Below are 19,027 nucleotides of genomic sequence, written 5' to 3'. Positions count from 1 at the left end.
AGCATGTGTTTTAGATTTCTCGGGTCCAGAGAAATAGTTTTTTTTTCTGGCAAGGGCTAAAGGGTCAGGCAAAATTATCATTCTCAGTTGTCTGAACACAATAAATTGAAAACATTAAAGAAGACATCATAAATGCAATATCTCTAGTGTGTGCTCTATGCAGTAGCCATTTTATCCTCAATTTCTTTACATGTATAGATCACTGGTTGAAAATAGAATAAACATGCATCGTAAAAGTATTCTTATTTCTATTTTTACTCTAGAGGACTGGAACCTCATTCAACAAATAATAAAATTCACCTCAATCATCCCAGTATTGTTTAAAAAGTTAGTGAGGGATACTGTCTATGATCGCTGCACCTGTTTTTAGCCTGCAGTGCACTATACTTACCACTTTCTTTTATGTTATGTATTACATAAATATGTAACTGTGACCTAGTTTGTTGTGCATGCATTTTTATGTACTTTTATTTCGCTTTATGTTTCTATATTTGCTGCCAGGTTGGCATTTCAATAATCTGATTTCAATTGCCTCACCTGAATAAAAAAAGGTTAACACGTTCGGAAAAAAACCCCACAAAGTAGTTTACATAAAAGGGGAAAAATAGGCGAGTGCAATGCGTAACGTAGTTGTTTTTGCTTAGTCATTTAATGCCACTTGTTGAAATAGATCACATTTCTAGTGTATTTCTTTCTTTCAGCCTTTTGCCAGTCGCTTGTATTTATTTCAATAAAAAGGTTTGGAAACTTGCGCACTCAACACTTTCTGATTTATTTATTTTTAAACCATGTGGCCATGTCACGTGACCAACAAGCGTCAGGGAGGTGGTGGTTTTGACGTGCGCAGTTGACGTTTAGCTTGAGGTCTGTCGTTCACCCGAGCGACGCGTAGTGGCTGGAGTGAAGGTTTGTACGGCGTTATAGAAACCCACCATTGTGCTGTTTCTAAATCTGAACTGTTGAAGTAAATAAAAAGCCTGAAAATATGTGTTTTTGTCATAAATCTGTCGTCCACCTCGTTGCGGAACTTATACGAGAGCTTGCTAGGCATTAGCTTGTGTCTTGTTAGCAAGCAAAGTTAGCTGTTGTTGTCATAATGACGTTTTATATGCAATGTCCTAAGCAAAGGCGCAATACCGCAGTCGTATTTAGATGAAAGTTGAAAATGTCTCTTATCGATAATATGTGACTAAATTGTAGCTATGGCGCCGAGAATCTACGTGAAACGACACAAGGCCTTTTGTTTTGCTGCTTTTTGTCTGCCAGTAGTCGTGTGGTTGAAGCCACCGTGGTGTGTCAGCAGACCTTCTGTCCTATTTAACTGGTACACCAGGCCTGTTTGTATCAGCTTTCAACCTGCTGTTGTTGTCACCCTTACAGAGTCTGGAATCTTTGGGCATCATCCTCATCACCATAATCTCAGGGACAACAACAACAACACAGCAGGGCCACAAAAGCCCCCCTTTATCCTGATCCGAGCATCCTCTGGCTCTTTGGTAAATTTGCACTTCCTCTTTCTGCGTATAATCAGAGATGGGTAGTCAAGCCAAAAATGAGGTCAAGTAAATATGGTTACTTTAGAATAATATGATTCAAGCAAAGGTAAAAAGTAATCCTGCGAAAATTACTTAACGAGATGAATTGCTCAGTCAAAAACGACTCAAGTACTGAGTAACTGGTAAGTAATGTCTGATTTATTATTTTTTAAATCGGAGCTTGAATGTCCATAGACAAAATACAAACTCGGGATGTGCCACGTCAGATATTGTCCAACAATCTCACATCACACCTTTCACTTCCATCGAATCTGTTATTTCCTCGTTTTTGTTTGTCTCAATATGTGAGAACGTCAGACAGCACAATGGCAAAGTGATTTCTCATCCCAATCGGTCACGTGCCCTGTAGCTTTGTACACTACAATGACGGGCACAACAATACAGTACAGGCGATGGAGGCAGCACGTCATATGCTCCACTGTGTGTATGTGACGCACCACCAAAAAGCAGCGCCCCGCTGCGACCACCCACTTGATGGATTGGCAGGCACTCCGGAGACCTAACTATTTCTACAAATGCAATTAATAACTGGATTTTCCATAATACACACATAAATGTCACTTTCAATGTAATTTACATGCACCGAATTGTGTTACTTATATTGTATTGAGGCATTAGGCTCATTCTTATGTTCCAGTAATTTGGATTTACAGTTCAAGGATTATCACAATTCCTCTCTTTCATATCACTGGTAACCTTGATTTTTGAGTTACATTATTTTCCACTAAATGTTAGCCGAACTCTAAATTATACCACTTTTTGTGGCGTTACACTAGAAGGTAACGTTTTTGATGTCATGACCGATTTCTAGAGGCGGCAACCGTCAGACAAGATGGCCACAATGACAGAGAGCGTGTCCAATGGAGGAGGGCCCGTGCACGAGGACAAAGGAGATACCCTGAGGTTAACCTTCCCTTGTGTTTGCAGCATTTCTTAAGACAGAACATAAGATATACAATTGCAATGTTGATGTAGAGTTGTTTGCCAAGTGTGCAGCAAAGCACACTTCCCAGTCCCAAATTTTAGCCCGGGTCCAAATGCCAAACAGAAGCCTTTTTTTTCTTTTCTTTTTTTTTTTTTTTTTTTAAAGTTGTTGGCCTCTCACATAATCTAATATTTTTTTTACAAAAAAAATCGAATTTTTGTTTTCACAACTAAAAATTAAAATGTACAAGAAATTTAAGAGAAAAACATGTCAAATATTAATGTAAACCTATTTCACATTTATTTATTTAATGAAGTGAACGTGACATGTTGAACCACAAAATATATCACACTCCAGTTTTTTTAAAAATATATTACCATTTGTCACAGCCTAGATTTTTAAATTCAAATTTTGTTTTGTATCCAAAACAATAGTGTGACATCTGTTAATATGTTAAACAAGAAAGTACAGTAATCAGTTTTTTTTCCGAAGTTGAATGTTACAAAGTGCCATATAAAACTGATGCATTATTTCTAGCCATGTCGAATAAACTTATGGTGAACCGGCCACTCCTTCCTTCAGTTTTTCTCTGTGCGCCTCTCAGTGGAAAAGGTTTGGGCATATCTGCTTCCATGTTGACGTGACCACAGTGCATTATTCCTTTCCTCGCCACAGGCCCGATGATTTATCGGAGATGCTGGCCGCTGGTACCAAAGATGTTCATGAAAAGGCAGAGAACACACAATTTGTGAAGGACTTCCTCAGGGGCCGAATCCGCAAAGAGCTCTTCAAGGTGAGTAACGTGGAGATGGAAGCCACACAGATGGCTTTGATGGAAATGAAAACATGATTGATATATTTCCCCCCAACAGCTGGGCGCCGTAGCCCTCTACTACACTTACACCGCCATGGAGGAGGAAATCGAAATAAACAAGGACCACCCCCATTTCGCCCCGCTTTATTTCCCATCCGAGCTGCACCGCCACGAGGCCCTGGCCCGTGACCTTGAATATTTTTACGGCCCGGAATGGAAGAGCGAAATCAGCTGCTCCCCGGCCACCCAGCGCTACGTGGACCGCATCCACCAAGTGGGCCGGGAGGACCCAGCACTCCTGGTGGCGCACGCCTACACCCGCTACATGGGCGACCTGTCCGGGGGCCAGGTGCTGAAGAAGGTGGCGCAGAGAGCCTTGAAGCTCCCCCCCACGGGAGAGGGCGTAGAGTTCTACCAGTTTGACGCCATCAATAGTGCCAAAGCCTTCAAACAGCTTTACCGCAGTCGTATGAACGAGTTGGAATTGGACACGGAGACCAAGAGCAGCCTGGTGGACGAGGCTGTCAAGGCATTTCAATTCAACATGGAGGTAAAATGGCAGTCTTGTCATGTAACCAAGTACAGATCCTTTTTTACAAGACTAAAGTAGACTTGTCACATAACAGTGCTGCCTTCGGATACGAGTGACCAATTTTTTTCAAGATGCAAGCTGCTTGTCCAATTTTCTGCTTTGACTTGTGAGCAAAAATTTGGAGGTAGATGGTGTCTTTCACAAGGGGCAGAACTAAATAGTAAACAGTTCTTCAAAAAGGGATTCAAATATTTTACTGTCACAGTCAAACTAAACAAAGAGAATTAATTACTTAAAGCAACCACATATAGTACCTCGACCTAAAAGTCTGTTAGCTTTATGCTCCCAAACAACGCAAAACACCATCGACAACCCAACCAATAGCATCTGTCGTAGTGTTTCTAGCACTTTAACCAACACATATTTGTTGTTATTATTCGTTATTTTAGTTAATCAAAACATCCATACACAAGAAGGCAAGGTCGAATGGTTGTTTGAGAATTAGAGTTTATTACCCAAAACTTCTTTGACTTATTTTTTTAGTCTTACACAACAAATACTACATATACAGTATTTAAAAACAAATACTAAAACTAATAAAAACTAAAATTGGAACAAAGTATTTGTTTTAAAAAAAACAACAAAAAAATTCCTAACTGAATTAACAAAAGGCAAAACATAAAAAACTTAAAATGAAAAATCCTAAACAATTAGAACCTGAGACAGAAATGATAAAACTGGTCACGGGCATACACGGATGCACGCAAAATCTACTTTGTACCATCCTACTACTGGAAATCATCTTACATGTTTTCTGCTGTCAGGTTTTCGAGGAGCTGGAGGAAATCGGCAAAACCTTTCAAGAGGAGGTTTCCGAAGACGGAATGCCAATTCATGGAGACACAGGAGGCGACATCAGCAAATGTCCCTATTTTGCTTCCAAAATGGGTACACTTTTGTTTTTAGTCAACACATCCTTTTTTAGAGTAAATAATTTTTAAGTTACCATATTTTTTTCCAAAATATAACTTTTATTGTGTACATTTTTACATCTGTTCTGCTTTACTAATGCAAGCTTTACATTTTGACGTTGCGTCAGAAATCTTTTTTTATTTGTTTTGTTTTTTAAAAAAAATATTTTATCTGCATGCCCACTGAGTGCCTTTTTTTGATGTTGTTTTCCTCTCCCTTTAGCGGCATCGGGTGGGATGGCATACGCGTGCCAGCTGGCCATGGCCATCCTGCGTCACCCCACTGGCCAGGTCCTCATCGCCACGTGGTTCGCCGTATTAGCCGGCCTGGTTGCCTGGTATCTGATGTGAGGACTGGGAGCCGAGGAGAAAAACACTGAAGGAAGGGGACGCAGTAAGGAGGCGTCTCAGGCCAAGTGTATTCAAAGTTGCCTCGTGCAGCCTTAGATAGAAAATGTACTTGGAACTGGAATTCCAATACGTTGATCTTAAGGACCATAGTGACCCCTGACCTGTCTATCAAGCTTCTTTTTTTTCCCCCCCCCCTACCTCCTTTGCACCATCCGTCCAACCTGTGATGTTGTCACATCAGGTTTTCTCACATTTTCCCCTAAGTTGACAGATAATGGCAACCCAGGTTTATGCTGTACAGTGATACAAAGATGATATTGAATGATAATTGCTTGGTAAAACATACTATGCACATGTGCGTTCTTAAGAAGTGTGTTTTTGGCCATACAACAACTCAATTTGACTCAGGAAAGATCACGTGTGTTACAAATAGAGCAGTTTATTTCTCGCACATATTCTCAAAATTGCGTGCTGCTAAAAAAACGTATCTGATTCCATTTCATCATTCCTACGCCAGCCTTCAATAGTGACTAACGTATTTCATATAATAGCCATTTATGCAATGACAGAGAGAACCGGTCATTAAGATGTTTATTGGATGACATGAGTAGAATATGGCACAAGAGCATATAAGAATCTGGAGATGTCTGCTTTACAGATGCCATCTCTGCACAACATCGCAATCAATAATGTTTATCAGACTTTGACGATAATGAGGCATGGTGCCAAGGATGCAATGTATTAGAGTGGAGGCAACTATTTGAGGAATTACGGCATCAACGCTTTGACAAGTGTGTGATAGACATTAGTGCTAGTGGGAAGTGTATTGGTATTATGATGCAAGGCTTCATGCATTAACAAAACTGCCTTTTTTTTTTTTTAAAGTTTGACTTGAATGACGGATCGGTTTAAGATGCCAAAGGAGCTTTAATAATAAGTATACTGTAATAATATTTAGCTTATAGTATGACTAGGTTGTGGACAAAAGAGATAGTTGCTGTTTTATAGAGTATAGAAAGAGCACATTCACAGTATATGAAGGCCTATTTGAGTATTTGTTGGAACTGCCTCAGGTTAGGTCACAAAACAGTTTGTTATATTTATGGTTAATTTGATTCATACTGTATGCTGGTTTATCCCTGCTATGTCCACATGGTGTAATTGCAGAGTTTTGTGATTTTAATTTGAACCCTGACGTGTTTGTCCCCCCCCCCCCCCCCCCCGCCCCCACACACACACATTTAAATGTTATACTTTTTCATGCCCAATTTAATGCTCTTCTACGAGGCCATCAACAGTCCTTGAAGTCGTGTTGTATTTTTTTGGAAACTCTTAGGTCAATATGAAGGTCAAAAAAGGGCACACCACAAGTACAAAATGACACCGGGGACTAAAGTACACCACCGAGTCGAACAATTGGAGTGCTTTTACACATTTGCATGTACGTGTGCTATCTCATGTTAGTTTTAAGTTAACAAGTCTGCTATCTCATCATCTGGACAAATAACGTCACTAAAGGGGGACTGTAGAACACGAAAACTCTGCTGTCTGTAACGAAATAAACACATGTGACTGACATGGAAGTATTTTTTGTTTCCCTTATCTAATGTATAATTACTTACTTTTGGTTCATTCATGCATTTTCTTACGAGTTTGTCCTTATTAAAGTGAGCTGAATGCATTTTTTTTCCCTTACAAAAAGTATTAGAGGAATAGTCACCCCACCCAAAAGAACCAAAGTATATATTTTTTCTTCAGTAACATAGTGTAGAATATGCCCGTGTTCTTGGAAATATTGTTTTTCTTGAGATATTCAAAGCATTATTTTTCTCATAAGTTTTATCCATTTCTCTTGAAAATAAGCAACTTTTTATCCCAACAAAATTTCCATTAGAAGTTTTAATTAAAAACATGCATGGATACTATGCAGTATGTTTTAATATTTTTCAACAATAATTCTGCATACCTTTATTGCCTCGTGTTTTCAGCGTGGAGAATGCTGGAACAGCGAATTTCGCTTGTGGATGGATAAAGTATTGAGTTAATATTGCCATGACCGGAACCTTATTGCGCCGCATGAGGTGTTTCTAAATTCGTGCCTTGTGCATAGTTATATTGACACAGGATAAGAAAAAAAATAGAGTTATAAGTTTATTACACATAAGTAAATTAAGGATTACACAGAAGGCCAAACAGACATTAGGCTAGAAAACATTTGTGGGTCAATCTGTAAGCATGATGAACAGCAGGGGTGTATCATGACAAACCTTTCTCTCATTTATGAGTCTTCATACAATTTTTACATTTGTGCATGTGGAGACCGCTACAAATAGCCATCTTTTATAGTCTCTGGAGCTAAAATGGACAAAGCGTTTTAGTCCGCCTGAATTGGATCTCCTTCGCCTTGTTGATTGCGTACGGAACACCGACCGCATGGCCGTCTTTGCTCTGAGCCTCTCAGTTCCAGGAAGACCTCTTTCCTGGAAGAGTAAGAAGAGGAGAAACAGGAATATACTTGAAATGCTGAGAGGACGTCGGGGCCTGATAGCCACAAACCAGAGATGAACTGTACTCGTCCTACCTGGTTTGTGGCTGTCAGGAAGAACTAAATAATTTCTTGAGTGTGGAGAAAAAGCCCTCTTGTTTCAACTGGCTTTCCTTCTGGCCATGCCCCTCCTTAAATTGCTTACCACTGCTGCCCCCACCTGGACACAGATTCACCCTGCGTCAGACAGACTTGTGGAAAGATGAACGATCTTCACGTTTTGCGCTCGGAAATGATCCAATTCCACTTCGAAAATTATTTGCTACAAAGTCCAGTACCTCAACTTAGGAGTGAGCTAACTTTACTGATATAAGCTGTTGCTCTGCAAATTTAGGTGGTGTCAGTGAAATTCACAACAAGCAGTTTTGCAGATAATGTACAAACCTTCAAAATAAGAGGCTTCAAGCTCTTTATTGCCACTCCCAGTTCAAACGTACTCTAAAACTACACGTAAGACTGGACTACTCATTCTACCATATGAATTTGCCTAGCAAAAGTCTCCTAGCTTCACGTTAACAGCTGCTGAGAAATGCCACAGATGGGCGAAGGAAACCTTTGGATATAGTATTTCGGTGATTATAAACCTTCCGACAACATTTCAAAACATGAAGAGAGAGGATATAACAATGCTCAAACAGGCATATATTCTTTATCCTTTAAAAAAAATGCATTCCTGTATGCATTATAGTGCTCCCTTGTGGTCAGAGCACACAACAGACACACAATCCCCATTGAATTACACAAAATGATGATGCACAAACCAGTTATTTACATTCTAATTAATTATTCAGTGACTGTATTTTATAGTGAAACTACATTTTTAATTTTAGGGGGTACGGTGGAACCGATTAAATAGATTTCCACTCATTTCAGGGTGGAAATACGATTTGAGTAGATATGAGGGATGGCTACCTGTGGTGGTGGCTGTCACACCATTAACCGTTCCTTCCACATCTGCCTCATCCTCAGCGTAGCTCAAGAGTAGGGCTCTCTGCCGGTCTGTCAGTGTCCTGGCGGAGAGAAGGATATTTTAAATAAATAAACAAACCTGATGATGATTGGCACATCCCCCTTTCACATCTTACTTGGGTACTTTAATTTTGATATGGACATAGTGATCTCCAAAACCGTAGCCACTGACGCGGGCGATTCCTTTCCCTGCCAAGTGGATCCTCTGGTCTGTCTGCGTGCCAGCTGGGATCTGATCCAATGACCAGAGCGACAATCCTCATATCAGAGTCCAATACTTGACCATTGTTGCCTGCATGATGCATTTTTGAAAAGCATTTACCGATAAATTAAGCGTTTCATAGAGGCCTTGTGTCCTGGCCGTGCCGCCCAGGATTGCTTGTGCCACAGAGACGTAAAGGTCCGAGTGGATGTCAGCGCCATTCCGCCTGAAGACTGGACTCTTTTGGACCTGAAAGCACAAACCATTTCCATAAAAGCCCTTTCATTTTTTTGAATCCAACTATCATAGGAGGAAAAACGAGCCGCTACTTGAGGTGAGGCATTTATTTTTGAATAACCCAGCAATGAAACGTCCCTTTGTGGCCACTCACCCTAAACGTGATGAAAATCTCCTTCCTTCCAACAGGCATCCGAACTGTTTGGCCATCCTCCACTCCTAAAATGACAACACGTTCAACAGTTAGTTGCTGTTTGTTACTTTTTTTTTGGTGGTTGTGTTCAGAATTGTGGTTGCGACGGACCAGCAGGCACGGGGACCGTGACAGTCTTCCTTTGCTTGGTCTGTCCGGTCCCGCGGCAGGTGTGACACGGGTTGGAAATCACCGTTCCCTTGCCACCGCAGCGTCGACACGTGGAGCGCATCACGAACGGGCCAGTGTTCACAGTCTCCTGCAGCGGGAGGAGAAACGTAGTAGGCGGTTGAAAGATCTGTATTTTTTTGGTGTGTTTAAAGAGTAGGGCATGTTGGCATTTATTATGGTAAGGCATTTATTTGAAAAGAGAACTGTACTGGCCACTATTTGAGGACAAGCAGTTAACATGCTTTTAGGGATGACAGGAAGTGGGTAGAGGAAGATAGTATTACCATGCCGGAGCCGTTACAGTGGTGGCAGTGCTGGACTTTGGTGCCTGGCTCGTGGCCTTTACCGTCACAGCGCTGGCAGGCAGCTTCCGTGTTAATGGACATCTCCTTGTTGACTCCCTTGGCTGCCTGAGTGAACGTCAACTCCATGATGTACTGTACAGGGAAAATGACACAAATTGTAGGTACAGGCTATGTCAATATGTCCCTAAAAAACAAAAAAAAAAAAAGGGATCCTATAACTAAATTTTAGATATCGTGGTGCCTCGAGGTATAATTTTAATTTGTTCCGTGACCGTGCTTGTAAATTAAAACACTTGTATCTCCCACTGTAATCATGTTTCAGCTACTACACAACAGACCTCTTGCGGCTGTTCAAAAATGGCATTAAAGTCTCCGAATCCACGTCCTGCAGAGAATTCTCCAAAGATCTTGCGGAAAAGCTCCTCCGGGTTCACGTTTTGTGTCTGCCCGGACCAGTACTGCTGCCCGCCTCCTGCTTGTCCGCTGTCAAAGCCCGCAGATCCGTACGTGTCGTACTGCTTCCTCTTTCCTTCATCGCTAAGTACCTGAGAAATAATTGTTATTTTATAGACGCTTGCGTGTTATAATAATAAGTATAAAACTTAAAAGTGTAATAATTACAAACCTCATAAGCTTCTGCCAGCTGAGCAAATTTCTCCTTAGCTTTTGGGTCATCTTTATTCGTGTCCGGGTGGTACTTTTTGGCCATCTGCAGGACAACAAACGGGCTGTGAAAATACAGTACAGTCAAAATATGAGATGCAAATCTTCCTGACAAAAGCAGACCTGATAATAGGCCTTCTTGATCTCCTTCTGGTTTGCTGTGCGGGATACCCCAAGGACCTGGTAGTAGTCCTGCTTATTGGTGGCCGACGTACTTGTGTGAAATGCACACTGGGGGGCTTTGAAACCTGAGGGTAAGACAGCACATCTGAATTAGGCTTGTTAACTTAAAACTAACAGGAAATGCTACGTTTAATTTTGCTTGGCAGCATCAATTATTTAATAAGCTCGGGAGGAAACAATGAAAGTTAACATGCCTCGCTCTGACGATGTCCACTGCCACTGTTCAACGACCTGTATGCATGCTTCAAAAATCCCTCATGTGCTACAATATCAAGGAATTCTAATTGAATTTAAGTCCAAGCTCAAAAAAGACATGACAGTAAACTAAATGTAGCCTCTCTTAGCATAGCTTAGCCATATGCTAAAACCAAACGTCACTTACCGAGTAGTCCCTTCAATGTCAATCCTTTCCCAGCCCCACCACACGCCGAGCTCCCACTAGTCCAAAGCATCCCGGTTCCAAACGTGCATTCGCCACGGAGTGAGCCACGAGAAGCAGAGACAACTGCGGCCCTCGCAAGGAGGTGCCGGTGCTGCCCGGAGGACACGATGACAGTTAGCCAGCGTGAGGAAGAGCGAGCAGCTGAAGACGCCATCATTCCCACAGTGGTCGCCTCGGGGCGCACTGCGCATGACAGGAAGTACAAAGTCACTTTGTTGTTGCGTCATATTTGCTTCGAGAAAACTGTATGCCGGCATCAATAAAACAATGTTAATTAAAAATAAATAAACAAAAAAGGACTGCTTGAAAGTGCTCCGTTGAAACAAATATATGACAATTGATTATCTGAAGAGCAGGAAAATTGGTTTCCAATTTAGTTATCAAAATGTTAACTTATGCTGCATCCTAGTAAGATTGAAAGTCAGACTTTTCCGATTTACGACAAGGAAAGGTGCACGAGAACGCCCATTTCAGCTGAGGTCTGAGTTGCAAAATCGGAAAAAAATGACCCAAGTTCACCGTCCGTCTTCAACTCTCGTCACTCGACGATTGTAACACATGGATAGTTATGGGAATCAGCAACGTTTGCTGTCTCCATTCGCCTCGAAAGCTTTGAGGACTGGGATAAGTCCGACTTTCGATCTTGTTTGATTTCAGCATTAAAATGTGAAAAGAGCACTGCTACTTTCAGGGGTCAGCAGTGTTGGAAGAGCGACGCTGTCACCTGCTGGCGTTGATCGATATTGCTTGAAGCGTAAGTAAACAGCACGAATCTGTTTTCTTTTTCTTTTAATCTATGCCATTGATATTTGGGTCAACCCTTCTTTCTCGTACTTCTGATGTAATGAAGGACTGAATGTAGGTATTAACTTGCATGCCTCAACCCCAAAGCGAGTGCAAGACAGGAATGCTGTTTTTCCATTCAGCAAATTAATTCCAGGGATTCAACCAAAATAACAAATATCATAAAGGCACTGATCACCACCACCTCAAAATCATTTTTATTTAGTTTTTTTGTCTTTATTTTTTGCATACACACACTGAAGCCTATAAACAATGCAATTAATTTATTTTCACTCATACATTACACTTACACATATACATTTACGGGGTAAAAGAAATAGTTTAACATTTAATAAAAAAACATCAATAGCAATAACATCAATTGAAACTTCAAAAAATTATTAAAGTGTCTTCAGAAAAACAAATCAACAAAATTTTCACATTTATTGTACAAAAATGCACGCGTGGTGAGCACGTCAGCCTAAAAGTGCACAGAAACAAGGTGCACACATGTTCCTCCTGTGCTTGATGTGTTCCCCCCCCCCCCCCATTATGTAAGGTCGAGTGAACACTGAATTGTTTGAGTGTGATTGCTTGTCGATCTTATGTGTTGTGATTAACTGGTGATTAGTCCAAGGAAAAACAACCTTTTCCCCCTTCTTGGCCAAAGTCAGCTAGGATCTGCTCTGGCTTCCCTGTCATTTTAAATAGGATAAGTGATATAGATCAGATCCCCAACCACCAGGCCGCAGACTGTTACTGGGCTGCATAAAATGACTGAAAAAAAAGATACTTCATCCATATATATAATGAAGTTTTAAATTAAAAAATCAGTTGTCTCTGTACACATATCAAACCGATCTCCTCTGTCATGTGATACGTTATGTAAAAAAATAAACGCCCGCAACAATGAGTTAAAACCAAACTTTCTCTTGAGAAAGGCGAAAACACCGAGTGAGGACACAGAAGAGAAAGAACCACCAACTGTTTTTAAGAATATATCAGCAGTCCTACTTCAAATACGGGTTTATGGCTACAAGGGAACCTCACGCATCAGGCCAATTTTGCATAATATGCGATGACAGGCTGGCAAATGAGGCAATGAATCTTTCAAAACTGTCAAAAACACACTGAACACTTGCTTTCTTTTCCAGCATCGTATCTTTGTGAAGTGGGACTTTCTAGCCACCCAAAGAAAATCTCGGAACAGACTGGACATAAGCATCACACTCACAATTTCCCCAAGACGGGACCGGCACCAACAAGTACAGTGAGTGTATCTTATGATAAGTTGTATTTGTAATCATTTGTTTTTGTTTGTCGAATAGTATGATTGAAAAAGAGAATGAACAATTGTTTGCCACCGAAGTTGTCCACTTAAGAGATGACGAACACTTCCAAGAGAGCGGCCACTGAGTGCATGCGGTAAAAGATGGCGAAAGGCAATCCGACGTTCACGATGGCGGCCCAGATGCTGAAGTCGTAGAATTCGGTTTCGGCTGGGTGGTCGAACTGAGGGCGAGCGCCAAATGCCGGCATGATCCAAAGCTGGAGTTGAAAAACAAGACCGTAGAAATAAACGTTTTGCGATTGGGTTGGTTTGAAATAATTGAGTGCAAAAAAATAAATAAAAAAACAGCAGTGGGAATTACAAATACTTTGTTACTCTTCTTAAAAAGACTTTTATTCCCAGCGTGTGAAAACAAATATCTGTACTTTCTACCCCTTACTTTGTCAAACTTGGCATGTTACTTTTTTCAATCAATGACGACAACTTAAACAGAGTGAGTTGAGGTCAACCGCAGGTAAGATTTGAATTGATCTGTCTTAGCGGCTTGTAAGGCAGCACATGAACCAGCCAGCATTAACAATGATAATGCAGCAGATTTGGAGAGGCAAGATTGTTTATAGAGAATTGTTTCATTGAAAAAAGACTCTGTTCTTTTTTGCTGCTACTTCAATAAAGGATTTCAATCAGTACAGTCAACCACAACATGTTTGAGGTTCGACATTTGGAGACTCGCCTCTTCCAGGAATCTTTCCTGACCTATTCTGTGTTACTCAAAAGCTTAGCCGTCCCTGTTCTCAGGACGAAGCAGTTTTATTACTTTGGCACCATCTAGTGGTATCTTGATGTAAAAGCAGTAAATTGACGCAAATTGATGAGTTTCATTTAGACATAAGTAGTGCTTAGCTGCCATCTTTTGGCATCTATAGGCAATTAAAAACCTTTTTAAAAACCAGTGATCGCTGGTTTCTGGGGTTAACTGGACTTCTACCTTTACCATTTTTTTTTGGTTTGACTTCTACTTTAGTATAGGACATGAGCACTTTTGCCACCTTAGTGAAATGATGTGCGTAGGATACTTACAATAATATTGGCCAACAGCAAAAAGACGGAAACTTCCTTTAGGACCCTCCTCTTCCACGTCAGTTTATGTGGGTAGTGTACCGTGTGGCCGTACGGGGTCACCGCCGGCAGCTCCAGCTCGGGCTTGATTCTTATTTCCGATCCTTCCAGATGGTTCAGCTCTTTGCTGTAGTGCTGCATGGCATAGATGTTGGTCACCGAGGTTATGGTCTCATGGTGTTCCTCGTGGAAAGGCTCGCGGTGGAGACCTTCGACGATGAAGAAGTTCTGCAGCCCGATCTGGATCACCATCAGTATAGCCCAGGTCAGGTTGAGCCTGTTCAGGTGGCCCTGGGCTCCAGATGCCACCATGGCGACTATAGTGAAGTAGCTGATGATGAACTGCCCCATGGAGGTTCCCACGAGCAGGCCCACGTCCAAGCTCCGCGTGGGGTTCTTCTCCGAGTCGTGCTCCCGGCGATCCAGCTTGTAGATGGTCACGCCGACCAAGGTGGCCACCAGCATCAGACTTATTATAACAATGTTAATGATGAAGTGAATCAGCAGCGCTTGGTCTCTCTTGCTGTGGTCATCTTCTTTGTCCTCCTTCATGTCCATTTCGTACACGATGAAGGTGGCCAGGCCCGCGAATACCAGTGGGATTCCAACCAGGGGCCCAATGAGCGCGTCTTTGAGGTGGAACTTGTGGGCGTGGCTGTGGCCGTGCGGGTCGTGCGCCTCGCCCAGTCGGCCGACGTTTTTCCACATGACGTAGGCCATGGCGGAGGCGAAAAGGCTGTACTCGATGTTGAAGGGGTACAGGTAGAAGTAGGCGTCTTTGAACAGGCCGCAGGATGTGTGGCTGCACACGCATTCGTCCTCTCCGTAACTCGCTGCGACAGGAAGAAAGAATGGGGTTACATTGTTGCCGTTTCCTGTCACCAATACGCTAATGCAGGGGTGGGCAAAGTATGGTCTGGTCTGCTTTCTAAGAAAAACCTTGCCCATCTGCGCGCGCTGAAACTCAAATGTGGTCTTGAGCTCAAACGTTTGTCCAGCCCCTGTCAAATGGCTTCTCCTGTACCTTTGCGGATGTACAGGTTCCGTCCCCAGAGCTTATGGGAGCTGTTGTCATGGTGGTCGTTGGATTCATGCGTGTTGTTGCCGTGATCGCCGCCGTGGTCGTCGCCGTGGTCGTCACCGTGGTGGCCTGTTTGGTGGAGTGACTCCTCCGTGACCGCAGCCATCCACAAAACCAGATTAATAGAGAGGGCGAGCATCAGGCCGCACCTGCGCCAACCACCACAAAAAGGAAATAAATATCCATTGAGGATTTGTTTTCAAAACCATTGTGGTCACGGTAACAAACATCAAACATCATCCAAGGCACGATAAACCGGACCCAAACATGGAAAAATGATCCAATTTTAGTCTGAAAATTGTTGTTGATTTAGTGCACGACATACAATCAGAGATGGGAAATCCAGATCCAGAAACTAAAAAAAACCTTGTCATCGTTTGGTTTTAGCCACAGGGGCCAAACTGTGGCAGGATTTTTACTTTCTGTACCTGGGATTTCCATCTCTGCATATGCTTCCTTTTTTTTCATCTATCTATGCCAGCAACATACAGTGGCACAACTGCTGTGAGAATTTTGTCCAGGTAATGTCAACTATGTGCCTTAACTGGATTTCAATGACTGAGCAGACTACTTCCTGGATCAAGCAGAAGGGCGGTGCTAGTTTGATTTTCCATAGATGCCAAGCACATCGTGACGCAAAATAATACTTTGTACTTACTTCACCGGTATGACAAATATACCTGTACATTCCTCAAGCAAATGTAGAATCAATGTTTATTGTACTTCATGTTATTTTAATCCAAATGTCCCTGATCGCCTACTATCCTAAACTACAATACAACAAACAAACAAAAAAACAAGGTGTAAGGACCGATTTTAGGCTGTCTTTAAATCTCGAGTCAAAGTCTGACTGTTGATTGAACTTGGAATTGTCAACAACTGAACAAAAGCTGCTTTTTTTAAAAATTACATTTTACTGCAATTCGCTGATTACCAGTCACGAGTGCACAACCCGTCCGTCTCTTGCCCAAAATCACCTTGGATGGACACCATTGAGTCTGAGTGGACTATGTTTCATATTGTTGAGGCAGCCGATCGGAGTTGTGGCCGTAAGGTGGTCGGTGCCTGTCGTGGCGGCAGATTTCCTCTTTTGTTTAGAATTCAGGAGTGTCAAACTCGTTTTTGTCGCGGGCCACATTGTCGTTACGGTTTCCCTTGGAGGGCCGTTATGAATTTGGGGAAAACATATTCATGTTTAATCCTCTCCACATATTACATACACAGCGCACAGCAAATTGATGAATAACTACTTTTAAAATCAGAAGTCAAGAATAATGACCGTTATTGTGGATGACATATGACAATTTTGGTTCAGACTTCAGCAAGCATCATGGAACTTGACATGCTCGATTTGCTTTCGCGGGCCACATAAAATGATGTGGCGGGCCAGATCTGGCCCCCGGGCCTTGACTTGGACACCTTTGGTTTAGATCATGTTGTTGTTTTTGAAATGACTTGGAAAACGATTGAAAGTCTTTTCAATGGTCTTACACTTAACCGCAGCCACTTCTTTGTTCCGTGAGCTGAAACTTGTGTCTCTTCCCACGAACTTGGTTCGGAATTTGACCAAAACTTTCTGGGAAAATCACAACAATAGAGTCGCGCAACCGGTTTCAAATCACTTGTGATGTCAATCAGCGTCTGTCTATCTATCTGTCAATATGAATTGTCATTCTGGCAAAGTTAAGGCTGAGTGTTCGATTCTTTTTGCGATTAAAAACTTGATTTTTTTTTTTTACTTCCACGACAGTTACTGTAAGTATGTGTTTAAAACATTGCCTGTTTAGTTGATATACCCTGCGATGGATTGCATTTGTTTCCTATGGGACAAATCTTTCTTCTTGCATGAATTTAGGGCAAGAGACAACTAAATTCTGTAAGGAATATTTGATCATCTGTCACTTACCGTGTAAGGTTCCTTTGGAGCTGTACGCAGTCCTTTGCATGGACCCACATGAAATACGTCTGAAAACAGATTTGCCAGTTGAACATTTTAGGAGACATTGCACTTCTAATTAGCATGGGCGCTTGACTTATATTTACTGTACCTGCACAACAATGAAAACAAGTTGGATCACGGGAAAAACAATCTTGATGGCCGACTCGCAGTGGAGGAAGCCGACATAGCTCGCGATCTTAAAAAAGTCCATAATGATACTGAGGAGTCCAAACAGCACCATTCCTCCTGCAGAGTTAAGAAGACGGGCGATGTTGAGACTTTATTATTAAGCTCCCCCCAGCAAAAAATAGCACATGTCAAGATTACATACCCCTGAGCCACACGGGCCCGGCGTGTTGGTCCCTGTACGCCACGGCGTTTTCAATCCTGGCCGTGAAGATGATATAGTAGATCATCCAGATGCTGGTGAGGATGAGGACGATAACGAGGAAAACCTGGAGGTCAGACATGCTGATGTCTACGTGCTCGTAAGCACTTCCGCTCACCAGCGCGATACCCAACATCAGGACGTTGATAAAGATGACCCCGGACAGAATCCATCCCCAGTTTCTGTCCCTTTCCTTACTCGAAGAACTTGTTTTTTCAATCGGGTGGTCATGCTCGCCCGTGTTCTCCGCCGCGGCGCCGTGCGGGGAGGCGTGACCCCGACCTTCCCCGTTTTTGTTCATCTCGCAGGGTTCGCAAGGGCTCCCGTCGGCCAGACAGTTGCACGGGGAGCCCGTGTTCAAACACATGGTTGCTTCCTGCGACATAGGAGCGCATTTGAATTACCGGCAGCATCTGTAACTGGGGTTGAGACATGACTGGTTTTACAAGCTTCACCCATTGTTTGCCATTCCCCCTAAAGAACCCGCCCAGGTTCAAACTTTTTCCGTGAGCGGAATCAACATAATTGGCACCTTGACATTGCGACACTGGTTTAGCCGAGTTCGTCAGCGAGTGGCGCAAAGTTTCCAAACTCATCATATTTGATTCTCAAATCCAACTCGTAGAATTGAGAAAGAAAATTGAACTCTTTTACCAGTGAAAGAAACAAATCATAGACTCTGAAATGTGATTCATATGTTCAATTACACAAAGTAGACATTTTGATAACTTGGCAGATTTAAAACCCCCAAAACAAAACATTGTTTTTAATCCTTACAGGGACAGCGGTTACTACAGTGGACAGCTTAGCGTTAGCTTCAGCTTTCATACCATCAAAACAATCAATTTCCACAAATTTGCTCATTTGATTTATTGATTCTTTCAATTACACAAAGTAGACATTTTGATAACTTGGCAGATTTAAAAACCGCAAAACAAAACATTGTTTTTAATCCTTACAGGGACAGCGGTTACTACAGTGGACAGCTTAGCGTTAGCTTCAGCTTTCATACCATCAAAACAATCAATTTCCACAAATTTGCTCATTTGATTTATTGATTCATTTCACCGAGTTTTAAAAAAAAGTCATTAAGATGTACAATCTCTTTTTTAAGAGTGGCCTGGCAACATTGTGAACTGACACAAAAGAGGCTAAATTCTCAAAAGGTCAACAGGGAAAATACACATTACTCTGACATAAATGAGTCGCGCACGGGAAATATATTGCTTCTCCGGTACTGTTGCATCTTATAACACCCCAAAATATCAATCAACCAATAAATCAAAATCTCATCTGCAGTTGACTTCACATTTCTCTATTACATATTTTTTAGAAATTCATTTTGTAGTCAACAAAGGTTGATCAAA

General features: G+C 41.9%; 3 protein-coding genes across 4 annotated transcripts; 1 reads left to right on the top strand and 2 right to left on the bottom strand.

Moving 5' to 3' along the window:
• The first annotated feature begins 811 nt into the window (after window positions 1-811).
• Window positions 812-6,725, top strand: hmox2b (heme oxygenase 2b). The gene is made up of 7 exons (XM_086132421.1): window positions 812-906; window positions 1,381-1,496; window positions 2,368-2,459; window positions 3,157-3,274; window positions 3,354-3,845; window positions 4,652-4,775; window positions 5,022-6,725. The coding sequence occupies exons 3-7, from the start codon at window positions 2,389-2,391 to the stop codon at window positions 5,147-5,149; spliced, it is 933 nt and encodes a 310-aa protein (XP_085988547.1). The 5' UTR covers window positions 812-906; window positions 1,381-1,496; window positions 2,368-2,388; the 3' UTR covers window positions 5,150-6,725.
• A 562-nt stretch (window positions 6,726-7,287) lies between these two features.
• dnaja3a (DnaJ heat shock protein family (Hsp40) member A3a) lies at window positions 7,288-11,247 on the bottom strand. 2 transcript variants are annotated; one of them, XM_086132419.1, is made up of 12 exons: window positions 11,000-11,247; window positions 10,558-10,682; window positions 10,397-10,480; window positions 10,110-10,316; window positions 9,751-9,903; window positions 9,407-9,554; window positions 9,257-9,321; window positions 8,986-9,114; window positions 8,780-8,895; window positions 8,607-8,704; window positions 7,731-7,854; window positions 7,288-7,629 (listed from the first exon to the last, which is right to left on the bottom strand). In XM_086132419.1, exons 1-11 carry the CDS (start codon window positions 11,214-11,216, stop codon window positions 7,745-7,747), a joined length of 1,452 nt encoding a protein of 483 aa, XP_085988545.1. In that variant the 5' UTR covers window positions 11,217-11,247; the 3' UTR covers window positions 7,288-7,629; window positions 7,731-7,744. The 2 variants fall into 2 exon arrangements, with proteins under 2 accessions (XP_085988545.1, XP_085988546.1); XM_086132420.1 differs by lacking the exon at window positions 7,731-7,854.
• A 790-nt stretch (window positions 11,248-12,037) lies between these two features.
• LOC147192816 (proton channel OTOP2-like) lies at window positions 12,038-18,357 on the bottom strand. The gene is made up of 6 exons (XM_086132418.1): window positions 17,604-18,357; window positions 17,382-17,518; window positions 17,240-17,298; window positions 15,277-15,482; window positions 14,214-15,085; window positions 12,038-13,390 (listed from the first exon to the last, which is right to left on the bottom strand). Exons 1-6 carry the CDS (start codon window positions 18,043-18,045, stop codon window positions 13,220-13,222), a joined length of 1,887 nt encoding a protein of 628 aa, XP_085988544.1. The 5' UTR covers window positions 18,046-18,357; the 3' UTR covers window positions 12,038-13,219.
• Window positions 18,358-19,027: the final 670 nt, after the last annotated feature.

This window comes from Hippocampus guttulatus, chromosome 16 (genome assembly GCF_054856545.1).
Source record: "Hippocampus guttulatus isolate MCC_2025c chromosome 16, RoL_Hgut_1.0, whole genome shotgun sequence".
NCBI classification, from domain to species: Eukaryota; Metazoa; Chordata; class Actinopteri; order Syngnathiformes; family Syngnathidae; genus Hippocampus; species Hippocampus guttulatus.
This window is presented reverse-complemented; position numbering and strand designations above follow the sequence as displayed.

What these genes read in the sequence shown, in the direction of transcription:
- hmox2b (XM_086132421.1), top strand. Translation starts at nt 2,389, where the DNA reads ATGGCCACAATGACAGAGAGCGTGTCCAATGGAGGAGGGCCCGTGCAC. An exon ending in GACAAAGGAGATACCCTGAG is followed by an intron (nt 2,460 to 3,156) that starts GTTAACCTTCCC and finishes TCCTCGCCACAG; the next exon opens with GCCCGATGATTTATCGGAGA. An exon ending in CTATTTTGCTTCCAAAATGG is followed by an intron (nt 4,776 to 5,021) that starts GTACACTTTTGT and finishes CTCTCCCTTTAG; the next exon opens with CGGCATCGGGTGGGATGGCA.
- dnaja3a (XM_086132419.1), bottom strand. Translation starts at nt 11,216, where the DNA reads ATGATGGCGTCTTCAGCTGCTCGCTCTTCCTCACGCTGGCTAACTGTC. An exon ending in AGCTGGCAGAAGCTTATGAG is followed by an intron (nt 10,317 to 10,396) that starts GTTTGTAATTAT and finishes ATTATTTCTCAG; the next exon opens with GTACTTAGCGATGAAGGAAA. An exon ending in TGTGACAGCCACCACCACAG is followed by an intron (nt 7,855 to 8,606) that starts GTAGCCATCCCT and finishes ATCTGTGTCCAG; the next exon opens with GTGGGGGCAGCAGTGGTAAG.
- LOC147192816 (XM_086132418.1), bottom strand. Translation starts at nt 18,045, where the DNA reads ATGTCGCAGGAAGCAACCATGTGTTTGAACACGGGCTCCCCGTGCAAC. An exon ending in CGGGCCCGTGTGGCTCAGGG is followed by an intron (nt 17,519 to 17,603) that starts GTATGTAATCTT and finishes TTAACTCTGCAG; the next exon opens with GAGGAATGGTGCTGTTTGGA. An exon ending in GAACCTGTACATCCGCAAAG is followed by an intron (nt 15,086 to 15,276) that starts GTACAGGAGAAG and finishes TTCCTGTCGCAG; the next exon opens with CGAGTTACGGAGAGGACGAA.